Here is a 15,071-nt window from a genome sequence, read left to right on the forward strand (position 1 = left end):
CCGTGACAAAAGAGCAGTCGTGAAACGTAGGTATCTCGTCGAGCAGCGCCTAGTGTGGTGCAGCTGGAAGCGGGCGGGCGCTCGGCGCCGGCGACGGAGGCGGCGGCTTGGCGGCTTCGCCATCATCGAGCTTTGGGCTGGACGACGCCTGGAAGAGTTAGACACGAGTTCACACCCTGACCAACTCACATTGTCTCCATGCTTGACCTTGAGTGCGAACAGGTCGGCAATCTGGTGTTCGAGGGCCTTCTTCTCTTCGCGCATCTTGCCGAGCTCGTTGATGGAGCGGGAGACTTCCGAGCTGAGGACCTTTTTGAACTCGTCCACCTGCCGTCCGAGGTCCATGGTCGTCGCCTCGCGCATGGAATCAATGAATCGCACGCGCTCGCCCTTGATCTCGTTGGCGAGGTCGATCGCCATGCCCGTCAACATGTGCTGTGTGTCGTCCTGCTGCTTCTGCATGGTGGGCAACGCGTGGTCGAGGAGCGCCGCCTGCGCTTCGTGGCGCTCGCGGTCCTGGCCCATGATGGACAGGAGGCCGTCGAGGCGCTGGCCCTGCACGGCCTGGGCGTTGGCCTGTTCGCCCTGTTCGGCCAGCATGCGGTGCATGTCCGCCACAAAGCCGGTGTGTGCGCCGCCCTCCTCCTCTGGATCGCCCAGGAGGTTGTTGATCTTGTTGGACATCTTCTCCAACTCCGAGCCCGAGTTCGTGACAAACTTTTCGAGCCACCCGTTCAGGTCGGCAAGGTATCGCGCAATGTCTGCCGTCTGCTGAGTTTGGACGCTGCGTGCCTCCTCGAGCTGCTTGATCGCGCCATGGACCTCGCCCAGCTGCGCCGCGGTAGCGAGCTCAGCTGGTGCCGGGGCGGCTTCGCCACCCTTGTCGCCGCCGCCACTCTCCGGGGCAGCGTCAGCCTTCGGTTCGGCCTTGGGTGCGTCCTTGGGTGCGTCCTTCGGCTCGGCTTTGCCTTTGCCCTCGTCCTTGGCAGGAGGGGCAGGCGCGCCACCATCCTTCGCAGCAGCCTTGGGCTCGTCCTTGGCCGCGTCCTTGGCCTTGGCCTCCTCCGCGACCGTGTCGACCATCTTCTCCGGCTCGGCACTCATCACATACGCCGCGGTGCCGGCAGCACCGATGGCGGCCGTCGCCTGCGCGAGATCGGCTTGCCGCGAGAGGACCTCCTGGATGAGGACGGCGATAGCGTCGAGCTTGTGGTGGATCTCGGGCAGTTCAGGCTCTGGGGCGGCAGCGGGCTCGGCGGGTCCAGCCTCGGCGGGTCCAGCAGACTCGGCTGCAACCTCTCCTTCGGCTGCAGGGTCCGCCGGAGCTTGGTCCGCCGAAACGCCCTGCACGGCGGCAAGGGCCTGGACAGCCTCATGCACGCCACGGACATCGACACCAAGGGCATCGAGCCGCTCTGCGAGCTCGGGAGCCATTCCAGGAATGGCAGCGGGAATGGCCTCGATGGCGGTATGCACGCCGCGCATGTCCGAGTCGAGCACATCGAGGCGTTCAGACAGGGCGGGTCCCATGTCGGCGCCGTTCTTCTCCATGAGGAGCGACAGAGCGTCGACGCCAGCAACGGCCTTGGTGACGGTGCTACGGACCTCCTCGACCTGCTGCGAAAGGATGACGTGTTCGTGGCTGTGGCGGTCGAGCTTGGTGAGGACGGCGGGATCCTGGGCCGTGGTGGTGGGAAGCTCGCTGTCGTAGTACTGAGCCGCCTCGCCGCCACGGGTCATGTCGTGGTCCTCTTCCTTGGGGACATCCTCGAGGGCGGATCCATGGTACTCGGACTGGTACTCGGTAAGATGAGGCGAGGCCGTCCTCGTCATATCGAGCAAGACACTCGCGCCAGTCATCGACCTCCACCCGAGTTCGGACGGGGTGGCGATCTGGCTCGAGGCGGAACTCGCGTCCGAGATAGAACCTTCGTGCGCCTGGATGCTGTCCACCCGCTTTGCCTCATCGTTGGGAGGAGCAACGTTGTTCATGACCACAAGCTCCTGCGACGCAGCCACCTCCTGGGACCCAAGACTGCTCAGCGGCGTCGAGCGAGTGACGGGTGATGGGGGCTCAATGAGAGTCCGGCTAGCGGTACCGGATGGAGGGGTGGTGTTGACAACGACCAGACTGCGGGGCTGGAGGGCGCTGCGCTTAGACGTGGTGCTGTTCTTGGCGGACGAGAGCGCACTGGCCCTCATACTCGCGGCAGAGAGGTGGCGGCTGACAGCAGCCGACTTCTTGAGCGGGCCACCGGGACCCTTGCCTTCAAAGGCGGCTGCACGCGAAAGGACGGTCGGGGTCTTGTCGGCCTTTGGCAGGTTGTTGAACGTCCTCGAGACGTCAGAGGGAGCCTTATCGCTCTTGGGCGTGTCGTGCGCCCTCAAAACCTCAGACGAAGCCGCAGCCGCTGGGGCCAAGTTGAGGTAAGTTTTAAGCTCGTCAGACGGGGTTTTCAACACCGTGGACGACGAGACGGTCGACTTGCCCTCAAATAGACCCAAAGAACCGACGGCGGGAACGGCCTTTCGGCGCCTGGGAGAAGATACGGCGCTGGTGGTACGGTCCGCAGCGGGGAGAGCACGCTCGACGATAGACGGCTCAAACACGGCCGCAGCGGCGAGGACTCGGCCCTTGAGACGAGGTGTCGAAGATGCGGAATGTGGGACAGTAGAGTACGCAGGAGCGGGCTCGGCACTTGATGTAGCGGCAATCTTTGGGGTCGTGCCGGTAGGCGGGCGTGGGCCAAAACGCTGAGGCGTGCCTTCGTCCTTTGCAATCGGATCCGGTGTGGCTTCCTCAACAGGTGAGGCCAAGTCGCGGCTAGCGTTGACAATACCTAGACCGAGCAATGCGGCAGCACCGACACCTGCTGCGCCTGACTCGTCCTTGAGCACCTCGACGGGGTTCTCCGTAGCCGCTCCGTCCTGGTGATCCTTACCCACTGCCGACTCGGCCCTCCGCACCTGCGAGGCAGATCGCGATGGGTTCAAGTCATTCAAGTCAAAGCTGAGCGTGCTCTGGCCGTTCACCGAGGCGTTACGCGAGAGTGGCGGCGGCGTGTCGTTCGGCTTGGGCTGCCACGCGCGAATCCGCTCTTCCATGACCTTGGACCGGATTCGGTTGGGCACGGCATCGTGATCTGCGCGCGAAGTTGAGGCTGAAACGTCGAACATCTGTGCCAGCGAATCACGCAGGCCGGAGGGGTCTGGACGTTGTGGTGGCGGTTCGGTTTGTGGGACAGGTGTTGGAAGTGACCGTCTGGCTGGTGTAACAGCCGCAGACGCTGACACGTTGGCCACAGCCCGCGAAGCGGGCTGAACAGGTGGTCCGTCGTCGCTCCATGCTTTGAGACGCTCCTCAATGAGTTCACTGCGTGGGCGTTTGGGTGGCGGTGGGGGAGGCATGTCGGGCTTGTTGTGGACCTTGAGCGGGGCGGTGGGTACCTCTGGCGCCAGGTTTGCGAGTACGTCCATAACTGGCTCTTCCATTCCCTCGTATGCCAGGGGCGGTGGCTGCTCAATGCCATCGTACGCCAGCATTGGCACGTCATCTTCATACGGTAGCATGCTTCGTGGGGCGACCTCGTCGATACTGATGTCTCGTAACAGTGGCTGGTCGGGGGGCAACAGGTCGACGGATCGGTGCTGCTCAATGGCACCGAGACCCAGTCCGATGTTTGGAGTAGGGGGCAACGAGCGTCCCAGGAGCGGCCCATCGTGGTATCGCTTCGACACGCCGCGGAGTGTCGACGACTCGCCGACGAGATCACCAGACGTGACCCATGTATCGCCAAACTTCTGGATAGGTGGCTCGGCGTAGTTTTGCATCTTGGGAGACCCACTGCTCAAGGGGAACGAAGCGAGGCTCGGCGAGGGAGGTGGCAGGTCGAGGCCGGCCCGGGACTCTTTGTTGGCGAGGAGCACGTCCCAGATGGCACTGACCCACCCCAGACGCCCGGCAACGCCCTCGACACCGAGGTATCGCTTCTTTCCATCGGCAAACACGAGCTCGATGGCTTCAGTGCCGACGCCGGCCGGGAAAGGTGGGATGCCGCGGCCACGGACTTCCTCCTTGCGCAGTGCACGAGCCTCGATGCATCCTATCATCGAGATCTCGACGTCTGCAGGCACGTCGGGGGCTGGTGGCGGGATGGCGGCGTACGGCAGTGGCGGCAGATTGGCGGACAGCTGCGGATCCCGGTTGAAGACGGAGGCGTAGTGGACGGTGAGGACATGTTTCTGTAGCGTTGCCCATGACGCGAGCCACGAGCCCCACGGTGCAGAGGACGAGCATGGAGTGGGGTCCAGGAAAAACACAGGAGAGGAGCGAACGGCCTGCACAGGTTAGTATGAAGCGGGGTGGGCGGCGCAAACTCACATTGCCAGTAATGGACGAGGCCATCTCGTCGTCGCCCATGCGATCTCTCAACACGATACCCCCGGGAAGGCCACCACCAATGTGGCGAGGCTTGGAGAACCAGTCCGAATCCTCGTCATCGAGGTTCCTGAACTGTCGTGGCCGGTCGACATTGACGCCAACAGCACCGGGGCTCCAGCTGGTGGGCTTGTCCTTGTGGTTTTTACCACGGAGACCTCCAAAGACATTGGCGATACCCTTGAGAGGTGACCGTTTGAACGGCGACTTGCGCTCCTTCTCCTCCCGCGGTGAAGCAGCGACTCCGAGCGGAGACGACTCCCATTGAGAGTTGCGTTTACGGCTTGGAGACACGGGAGACCAGGAGGGAGGCGAGCCAGAGGGCTGTATCAATGTACTTCCCGCCAATGGTGACGGAATGGACAGGCCTGGCGATGGCCTGCTGTGACTTGGCGGTGGCCATGGCATGGTAGCTGTAGCAGGCACGGCTGTTGCCATTGGGATGGGAAGCGGTTTGTCCTCGAGGTATGCGCGTGAGAGTCTTGGACTCTGGTGTGGTGACGAGCCAGAGCGCGAGAACATGTCGCTCTGTGGTCTCGGTGGTGTCGAGGTGGGTGGGGGAGGCACAGGGGGAGGAGCGGCAACCTCCCACTTTGCAATCATGCGTTGTGTTGATCCTGACCGTGCCAACGGTTGAGGCACGGTCAGGTGTGGATGGTTCAACGAAGGGCGGAGGGGTCGTGTTGGCTCCGTCATGGGGACCGGCACCCGACGAGCACCATGCATCGGGGGTGACGGAGTCTGGGGCTGGAAGATGGTCGCTGCAGGGGCTCGTGGGAGACGCGATGCGCTGCATGCGCTGTGGGGACGGGGGTGGTGGTGAGGTTGGTGGCGGTGGCGAGGGAGTGAGTTGTGTGGAGACGGCGGAAGGCGGAGGCGGGGCGACACCGACCGCGGGCGGTCGCCCGGGGGTACGCTGAGCGAATGCCTGCTCGATGTCGAGCCGTGGGACACTGTCGATCCGAAAGCACTCGCACGGGAGAGCACACTGTCCCCTCGTCGTGGTGGAGCAGGGGGTGGCGAATCGTCGCGGTAGTCTTCGGCACTGTAGTCTTGATCGGGAGGTGTGGGGACTCGTGTGGGCAATGGCAATGGCCGTGACAGTTCCTGCTTGGGGACGTAATCAATGTTGTGGTTGTGGTAGCTCGCTGCACTTGATGGTCGAGGCATGGAGTATCCAAACGTACCCAGCGGCGGCAGGGAGAGGCCGAGCGGCTGGGTCTCGAGAGCGCTCTCGATGTCTGCCAACGAGTGGTAAGAGTGTTGTTTGTGGTCGAGTGGCGGCGACGCGAGGGACGGCGAGGTAAGGGCCGTGCTCCCCGTCTGGTCTGTAAAGTAATCGGCAGATATCACAGTGGACGTCGTGATGTGAGACGTGCGGTCGCCCGCTGCAGCCTGCCCAAACTGAGCAAGCTGGCCGATGTGTTTGAGCGATGGGTCGAGTACAAAACCGTGTTCGACGGCCATGTTGGTACACACGCCTGCGGCGTGGTTGTCGAATCGCCCCCAGCAAGCTGTGGCTGCGCTTGCTAGCGGGGATGGGGAGGAGGCCGCGGGACGGGACGGGAAGGCTCGCTAGTGAGCCTCGTGAGCCTCGTGTGGTGGCTGCTACAAGCGGGGGTGTGACAGGTGGATGTGTATGGGGGTGCGATGTTGTTGTTTACGTCGTGTCGCGGAACTGGGAGATGGCGGAGACGGGCGTTCAAACGTCGCACGTCGGGAGGAGAGGGAAAGCGAGCCAAGGGCTTGGAAGGGAGAACGCCGCCGAGTGTCGATGGACTGTCTCGGTTGCTTTGTGGGGCTATTCAACAAGCAACAGGTGGTGTATTGGGCTGGAAGGTTGGCGGCCGTTGGTGGACAGAATGGATGGACAAGAACTCAAATGGCAGAGAGCCTCGTGTTTTCTGGTCGGGTTTGTTTTTGGGATTGTCACCGTGTTGGTTCCCAGATGGGCGTATTGCGCCAATGGCCGTGCACACCCTCCCGCCGCCGCCTCAGATGCCGGTGCCCGCCTGTGCATCGCTCTCGCACGCAGCCAGCCAAGCAGCCAAGCAGTCGAGCAGCCAAGTCACGCATTCAACGCACTGCCTGACATTGCCTGTCTGTTGGACCATTTTGGCCGGTTGGGCGGTTGGACAGGGTCACAGCCATTTTATGCGACAGGGCTCGAGGGCTCGAGGGCTCACAACCGGCGCACGCGACGAAAAGGAAAAAACAGAAAGAAAGTAAAAAAAAGACACACGCAAACATATTTTACGTAATCATTTCCCACGCGAGACCACACGTGGAGACCCCGCAAAGCGCTGCCATGACGTAGCCCCCATCACCCGGCGCCCGCCGCGCGCGCACAGCCGACGGCGAGCAACGACGTGTAGACGCGTCGCTCGCCTCTGCTGCTTCCTGATGGCTTCCTGATGGCGGTCCCCCAACACCATTTGTCTTTGTTTTAACAACCCACACACCCTGTATGCCTTCAGACCATCCAGCAAAGACACACACTCCCACCCCTCGCTCCCGCCCCCTCTACCACTACCTCGTCGGCGCTGCACTCACAGCCGCCCTCGCCCTCGTCCTCCTCTCCACAAGGACATCCTACGTCTTCCCCCTCTCCCCTTCGTCTCTCGACTTTGGCTTTGGCCTCAACGTACCAGAAATCTTCAAGTCTAATAAAATGCAGGGCAAGAAACATGTCGGATACTTTGTGAGCTTGTTTCCCAGTGGTACGTTCACAGGCTGACCCGGCTCAGGTCAACTGGTGCGTGCCGTATTCAGAGAACATGTCAAGATCAGGTTTCTGACCCATTCAAGGGGCATCTATGGCCGCAAGTTCCCCCCGCAGATGATCCCCCACCAGCACCTCACCCACATCAACTATGCCTTTGGTAACATTGACAAGGACAGCGGAGAGGTCAAGCTGTCGGACACTTGGGCCGACGTCGAGGTGGGTCTGCTGTGGCGTCACGACGTCAGGTGCCGGTAGCTGACCGGGGAAACAGATCCACTATGACGGTGACAGCTGGAACGACTCGGGGGAGAACATGTACGGGTGTCTCAAGGCCATTTACCTCATGAAGAAGGCCAACCGGTGAGCCATGCCCACGCCCGCGCGTTGCCCCAGCTGACCAGTGTTAGCAACCTCAAGGTCCTCCTCTCCATTGGCGGCTGGTCGTACTCTCCTGTGGGTGGACAGAGGCAGTCGAGATCCTAACCCACCAGAACTTTGCCAACATTGCCAACCCCGCGTGGCGCGCGAGGTTTGTTCAGTCGTCCGTCAAGCTGGTCGAGGACGTTGGCCTTGATGGGTGGGTTCAGCAGTGCTTCGCCTTCGCTAACCCAACAGCCTTGATGTGCGTGGCCCAGGTGGACGTCATGACCTTGAATCTAACCTGTGCAGATCGACTACGAGTACCCCAAGACTTCCAGCGACGCGCAGGCGTACGTTGCCCTCCTTCACGAGCTCCGCCAGGGTCTCGAGAACCTCGCTCGGTCCAAGGGTGCCCCCGCTGGCCAGTACCAGCTCACCGTCGCCGCCCCTTGCGGTAACGAGCAGATGCAGATCCTCCACATCCGTGAGATGGACCAGGTCCTCGACTTTTGGAACCTCATGGCCTACGACGTGAGTCAGCTCAGCTAGCACTCTCGTAGGGCCTTTCAGCTGACGGACACAGTTTGCCGGCTCGTGGGACAGCGTCGCGGGCCACCAGTCCAACCTCTTCTCGGACAACCCCAACGGCCAGTCGGTCGACCGCGCCGTGCGCCACTACCTGGGCGCCGGCGTGCAATCGCACAAGCTGGTCATCGGCCTGCCGGCCTATGGCCGCGCGTTTGCGCAGACCAAGGGCCCCGGCCAAAAGTTTAATGGCGTCGGCGAGGGATCGTGGGAGGCCGGCATGTGGGACTACAAGGCGCTCCCGCAGCCCGGCGCCGAGGTCATTGACGACCTCCGCCTCGGTCTTAGCTACAGCATGGACCAGTGAGTCGAAACCGTCCGGGTGTGCATGTCCTACTTCAACCCGCTAACACCGCCCTCCCCTTTCCAGCGCCAAGGGCCTCATGATCTCGTACGACACCCAGTCTGTGGCTGTCATGAAGTCGACGTACATCAACCAGATGAACCTCGGAGGCGCCATGTGGTGGGAGCTCGACGCTGACGCGCCCGAGGACACGGGCAAGGCCCTCGTCCGCACAGTGCGCGAGCAGCTCGGCCAGCTCGAGTGGCGCCAGAACGAGCTCAACTACCCTGGTTCAAGTGAGTGGGCAGGAGCAGCCTGGGAACGGGTCCCGATGTGCGTATTTCAGCTGACGCGGGGCCGCGTGCAGAGTACGAGAACCTCCGCAAGGGCATGAACTAGAGCCCACTTTATATATATCCCGACAAACAAAATCTACCCTTCCCTTCCCGCTCTCTCTCTCCCTTTTATCTTTTTACACGTTCAGATGTCATGTTCTCCGCGGAGTAATGTCCACCCTGCCCTGCCACAAGCGTTTTGCTGCGGCTTGGTCGTACATTTGTGCTTGATCCGGGGACGGTACCGTGTGGTGCATCGCCGGGCCGTAGCGTGAGCGTGCACGTACAGTACAGCACATATGTCTCCCCCGATGCAATGACCTCGTTTCAGATGGCCGCCAGATGGCCCGCACCCCCACCCACGGAAACAACACGGCGGTCCCCCGACGGTACAGTACAGAGCATCCTCCGGTGCCTCTCCCCACGACGCACGCGCGTGCCGTCCACGCGTGGACGCGTTCTGTGGCACGGTCCATACAGTGGTGCGCAGCGGAGCATTGGGGTCTTGAGCATTGGCGCTCTCAACGCCATCTCCCAGCACCGCCCACGACCAGAAGCCGAGGTACTGCAGCAAGGGTACTGCAAGCAGAGAGCACCTGTTTTTGCATATGGTTCATCTAATCCCACGTTCGCGCTGCAGGGGGCCACCCAGTGTCCCGCTGCGCGCACCTATGTAATGAGAGAAAGAGAGAGAAGAGAGAAGAGAGAAAGGGCAAGAGGGAGAAGAATGAGCGTTCGTGTGCCGTACCGCGGGGGAGGGGGGTGAGGCAGGCAGGCAGGCAGAAGGCAGCAGCAGTGTAGTTGTACAACCGGCGGCAAAGGTGAGATGAGGTGAAGCGAGGGCTCGGCGGGGTAGTTGGTGATTGGCGGGTAGATGGGTGGTCGTCGATGGGGTCGTACAATGAAGCATCAAGTTGAGGGATTGGTTTTCGCGTTTTGTGTCGTTTTTTGTCCAGCAAAAAGACGAGTGCGTGGTACATGGCCCCGGGGGACGAGGTGGGGGTTGGCTTGCGGCCCGGGGCTGGGGAGAGGAGGGGAGGGGGGAAACAAAAAGAGCATGCTAGAACCCGATGAGGCGGAAAAGGAGGTACGTCACACACCCGACGAAGCGCATGGCCGAGAGGCCGAGCACGGCGTAAAAGATGACTGTGAGGTAGGGGTTGAACGTCGAGTCTGAGGCAGTGGAGAAGTGCTCCGAGATCCAGTTTGTGAACGCCGACGAGGTAAAGAGCATGATGACGACCAAGTTGGAGCCCAAGAACAGCAACACGACGTTTGTGCGGAACGTCTTGTCCGAGTCGGAGCGCTTCGTCTCTGCGCTGCGCTTCTCGCGCACCTCCTTGACGGGGATGCGCAGCTCGGAGCGCGCCTGCTGCCACAGCGCCTCTACGTCTTCTTGCCGCGTGGGCATGGCCACCTCAGCCAGCTCCTCGCCGTCCTTCTTGACCATCTTGGCCTGGCCGAGGTCCTTGGACGCGCCGTTGTCGCCCTTGGTTCCCCACGAGACGTCGTGCAGGTTGCAAAAGGCGTAGATAAGGAGAATGTTGACGTAGGACGGGAGCAGGAAGAGGTACTGCACAAACGAGGTCATCATGTGCCATGGCTCGAGGTAGAGGAGCGACGAGATGAGGTACAGGCCGTAGGTTGCCTGTTGGGTTAGCACGATACATCACGGTCGCTAACCCACCATCAAGGACAGAGCGAGGTCGAGGAACGTCTTGTTGCTGAACAGGGCCTTGACGTCTTCCCATCCCGCAGTGGTGTGCGGGACAGTCTGGTACACGGTCCAGCCGGCACAGTAGAGAAGCAAGGCCTGACAAATGGCGAACAGGAGGATGCACAGGGTGTACATGGCGTTGGCGCCTTGGGGACGGTTACCGAGGGAACAGATGAGGACGACAAAGCTGGGCAGGTGAGCAAGGGACGCGAACATGTAACCTACATGATGCCAATGTACACCTTGTTGAAGATTTGGAAGATTTCAGTGCCGGCGCCAAAGAACGGGTCCGAGTCGCCCGTGGTGGATGACTCGAGGAGGAAGTAGAAGGCGAGGTAAAAGGACGAGATGGACAGCCAGTTGAACAGGAGGTTGACGGTGTTGTAGATCATCAGGATCTGGAGGAAGAACTTGCGGAAGATGTTGTGGCCCGACGTCCAGACGCGCCAGAAACACGCCAGGGCGTAGATGGACGCAAAGATGGATCCGTTGAGCCAACGACGACGCTGCGAGATAAACTCGGGAACGCGCGAGGGGACGTCGGTGCCGGCCTTGGCGCTCTTGACGTATTGCAAGCGCCACTTGGCATTCTTCTTGGTCACAATCTCAAACGCGAGGATACGGTCCTCGGCGAGGAACTTGTTGCGGTCAAAGATGGACGCCTCTGCGCCGGGCAGGTTCATGAGTTCACCGTGAAAGTACGAAGCCAAGGGGCCCGTACCGTCCGGGTGGTTGGCGACCGCAGCGTACCTGTACGCCGAGAATGCACCTGGCAAGACGGAGATGAGACCAAACACCGACTCGAAGGGCTTGTCGAGAATGTTGGACATTTTGTACTCGAAGTTTTGGCCGGCGACAATGGGGTTGAGCAGGAGCTTGCCGTACTTGCCCGTGTCGGCGTAGATCTCGCCACACGCGCCACCGACGTTCTTGTGCTTTTCAAAGACCTTGTACAGCTCGTACAGACTGTGGCCAGAGGGCTTGGTGCCGACATCGAGCAGAATGCACACCTGGAAATGGGTCAGCACTGACAGGACTCTTATCACCCACGTTTGGCTTAACGAGCGGACCGAACGCGTTGAAGAACCAACGGTGCGAGTTGAGCTTCTTCTTGTTGGCCTCCTTGAGACAGAAGATGTACTGAATCGGGGTTGATCCCATGCCCACTTCGCCCGTCTCAGAGACGATGACCTGGGACGTGTACTCGAAGATGTGGGCCTGAACCTCCTTGCCAGCGACCGTGTCCTTTGCGACACCTTCGGCGTACACACCCATGAGCTGGAGGACCTTGAGGACGCGCGCGTTGCACACTTTACGGCCGTCGGCGACGATGCACACGACGACTTTTTGCCATGCACCGGCGCCCCATGTCTTGGACCGCGTGCGCGAGCAGAGGTGGGCAATGTTCTTGATGGTCGCGTTGAGTGTGCGCAAGAGCAGAATGTCGTCTTCGTTGTACATTGTCATCACAATCTGGGGGGGTGTGGCATGTCAGTGATCAGTGCCTGGCGGGGGATGATGGGGAATGGTTCTAGATCTCGCAGCCGCCACCACATGTGGCCACGAGGGGCCCTCTCTTTCGCCAGCCACCGGCCACTGGCCTCTGGCCACTGTGCCCACCCAACGGTCGGTCACCACACTCACAAACAGCTCGGTCTTCCTGCCATACAGGAACTGGCGCAGGGAGAACTTGCGGCGCATAAAGTCGTCCGGGTCGCAAGTGGCGGCGCTGTAACGAAGCTTGTCCATTTCCCCTGGCTCGGCACCCTGCGCCGCCGCGTTTGAGGGAATCACACCCTTGGGCACCGGAACGTCCATGACCAGGTTACCGTTCGTGAGCGGGATGCGCTTGACGACTCGGCGCGCCATGAGGTTGTTGCGCACCTGGTGCCAGTGGCTCGAGCCCGAGAACCCGGGGCTCGCTGGCAGCTGCGGCGAGCCCGGCATCCCCATTGGCATCCCCATCGGCATGCCACCACCTCTCTGCGGTGGCGGGTAGCCGTATACGGATCCAGTGTGCTGCGGGGCGACGGGGCTGTAGGGCACCGACGGGATGACCTCGCCGACGCCAAACTCCTTGTTGGCGCCAGAGTTCAGGTGCGTCTGGGACGTGTACGACTTGTTCTCGTCGGGAAAGTCGTTGCCATGCTGGTTGCTGTCGTGGAAAGCGTCCATGTACGAGTCCAGCTCGGTGCGCGCGCCGTACTGGTAGCCACCCCCTTGGTCATAGTTTGTGTTGATGTTGAGGTGGTGGCCATTGTTGCTCCCAGCATAGTTGTTGTGGCCATTGTTACTGCCACCGTAGTTGTTGTGGCCATTGTTGCTGTTCGAGTAGCCGCCGCCCGACTGGCTGTAGCCATTGTTGTTGGGGTGGTTGTAGTCGGAGCTGTAGCTGGGTGCACTATCCATCGGGGGCCTTGATGGGCCCGAGTTGGACGAGTACATGGCGCCAGCAGATGTGAGGGGTGATGGGTCACGGGAGAAGACCTCGCCTGGATGGACCGAGCGGTGACTGGCGTAGGATGGAGGAGTGTATGTGTAGGATGCGGGAGGAGCACCTGTACGAGTGGTGGTAGTGGTAGTGGTAGTGGTAGTTGCGGGGGTTGTGACAGGGGGGAACTGGTTGAGACGCGGGGCCGACCAGTTTGTGCGTTGTGTCAGAGTAAAGGAAGGTGATGTCGGGGTGTCTGAGACGTCCGAGTTGTGCGAGGGGTTGCGGTGGTGCCGTGATGAGAGGGGTGTACGTGCCCCTGCTGCTGCTGCTGCTGCTGCTGCTGCTCTGCTACCAGGCGTCTGCAGGTATGCTGGCGAGGGTGAGTGGTATGTGTTGTACATGGTTTGTGGATGCGCTCGCTCTTGTCGCTGCCGCCGTCCCTCCCCACTGGCCCCCGTGCGCGCGACGTGGATGGGGGATAGTGTGAGTGGTCTAAAGCGAGACTCGTGCTGCTGCTGCGGGGTTGGTGTCAGTGCGCTGGTGGCCAAGGCGCTCGGCGCACAGGGTGCAGCCGGCAAGTGGGGTGGGGGGGGTGGACCAAAGTGGACGCCACTCGCTCTCTGATGGCTGCGACGCACCTCTAGCGCGTGATGATGATGATGGCAAGACGATATTCAAATGCGGTGGCAGACTATTCAAAGATCAAAGAGAAAGACCTCGTTGCGCTCGATGGACGAGACGGCGGCGCCGGACTGTGTAATGTTGATGGCGAGTAGAATGGGTCCCAGCAGATGGCTTGAAATGGGCAATGTCGCCCCCCAGAGACGCCAGACGCGTCGTCCACGTTTCTTGTCATGTCGCGGTTGATATCTGAATGCATGTAGCCTCCCTCCCCGCCATTGCCGCACTTTTGTGAGCATTGGGGGAGAGGGTGACAACGGGAGTGACGGACCTGACAGCAACTCTGTTTCCATCAGTGGTGGCTATCATCCGGGTCCCACTCCTGGATCCAGCGTCCCCGTGCTTGCACGCAGCGCACCGGCAATGCCCACGCCGCCCCACACCCTGCTCCGGGCCAAGACGGCGGCGGCACGGGTGCTCAGGAGCACAGCGTACAGCATGCGTGTCTGTCATCCTTCGCAGCAGGTTGGAAAGCAAGAATATCCCACTGGCCCACTATTCCGGGATCACTAGCAAAGGGTGGTCCTGCAGAGAGAGACGTGGGGGGCCTCCTTGCAGAGATCCAGAGATCCAGAGATCCAGTGACCCGGTGAGTCAGGGAGGAGGGTGAGGGTGACTGGGGGGTGGGGGAAGAGAGACGAGAAACGAGGGTAAGGAATGGAGGAGTGATTCTTGGTGGGATATTGCGGGAGATGGGAAACGGGAGGGGGCCAAGAACAAGAACATGTCTCCTTGTTATTTTCCGTTGGCTACGGCGCGAGCAACGTTGAACGCGTACCCAGCTACCCAGGATGTACGACGCGTATTCTATATACCACCGTGTTCAACGCGCGCGCTTGACCCCGAAACACCCTCTCATTCACCGCTGCCCGGACACCCCATACATGTAAGCCGCTGCCCGGACATGCCCAGACATGCAACACACCTTCGGCCCTTCAGGCGTCCAAAGACTTGGCCATGAGGCCATGAGGCCATGTATGAGGAGCCTGGTGGCCCCCGGATAAAGGCTGCTCCAATTTGCCGAAATACCGACTCTAGCAGTCTTGACACGATCCGATATCCCCTCTCTCTTGTCAAGGCGTTCTCCATGCTGTAAGCAGTTGTCGACACTGCCCGTGTGCAGGATGGCGCAGGAAACGTACAGAGGCTGGAAGGTTTTAGCTTTACAAAGCGGCAAGGGAGACGGTGTGTTGCAACCGTCAACGAGGCAACACACTGTGACAGGGGGGGTGTTGTTTTGCACCTTCCTTCCTCCCTTCCCCGTCTTCCCTCTCACTCCCTTTCAACGTTGCTCTCACCACCATTCCGCATGCACTCACCACCGCCACCAGCGTCTTGCTCACCACCCTTGCGACGACACACCCAGCCTGCCTGCCGGCTACGCTCGGACCGCCGCCGACGGGCGGCCGCCTCGCACCCTCCGCTACGCGGACCACCACGTCCACCACGCGCGGACAATAGAGCTCTGCAGCTGGAAACCTAACACAATGCCGCCGATATTTCGTTGCGGATG

General features: G+C 61.1%; 3 protein-coding genes across 3 annotated transcripts; 1 reads left to right on the plus strand and 2 right to left on the minus strand.

Annotated features, from left to right (window-relative positions):
* Nucleotides 1-49: 49 nt before the first annotated feature.
* On the minus strand, nucleotides 50-5,905 carry EHS24_007817 (uncharacterized protein; the record flags this gene model as incomplete). Its single annotated transcript, XM_028623160.1, has 3 exons — nucleotides 50-148; nucleotides 190-4,338; nucleotides 4,382-5,905. 3 exons carry the CDS (start codon nucleotides 5,903-5,905, stop codon nucleotides 50-52), a joined length of 5,772 nt encoding a protein of 1,923 aa, XP_028476093.1.
* Nucleotides 5,906-6,905: 1,000 nt separating this feature from the next.
* On the plus strand, nucleotides 6,906-8,790 carry CTS1 (Endochitinase 1; the record flags this gene model as incomplete). The annotated part of the gene is made up of 11 exons (XM_028623161.1): nucleotides 6,906-7,139; nucleotides 7,186-7,193; nucleotides 7,247-7,379; nucleotides 7,435-7,523; nucleotides 7,571-7,616; nucleotides 7,655-7,740; nucleotides 7,779-7,785; nucleotides 7,833-8,054; nucleotides 8,107-8,411; nucleotides 8,479-8,687; nucleotides 8,759-8,790. The coding sequence occupies 11 exons, from the start codon at nucleotides 6,906-6,908 to the stop codon at nucleotides 8,788-8,790; spliced, it is 1,371 nt and encodes a 456-aa protein (XP_028476094.1).
* Nucleotides 8,791-9,786: 996 nt separating this feature from the next.
* CHS2 (Chitin synthase, class 2) lies at nucleotides 9,787-13,278 on the minus strand (the record flags this gene model as incomplete). Its single annotated transcript, XM_028623162.1, has 5 exons — nucleotides 9,787-10,374; nucleotides 10,414-10,630; nucleotides 10,669-11,453; nucleotides 11,494-11,916; nucleotides 12,088-13,278. 5 exons carry the CDS (start codon nucleotides 13,276-13,278, stop codon nucleotides 9,787-9,789), a joined length of 3,204 nt encoding a protein of 1,067 aa, XP_028476095.1.
* Between the last annotated feature and the right edge of the window lie 1,793 nt (nucleotides 13,279-15,071).

The sequence above is a fragment of the Apiotrichum porosum genome (genome assembly GCF_003942205.1).
Source record: "Apiotrichum porosum strain DSM 27194 chromosome Unknown scaffold_6, whole genome shotgun sequence".
Taxonomy (NCBI): domain Eukaryota; kingdom Fungi; phylum Basidiomycota; class Tremellomycetes; order Trichosporonales; family Trichosporonaceae; genus Apiotrichum; species Apiotrichum porosum.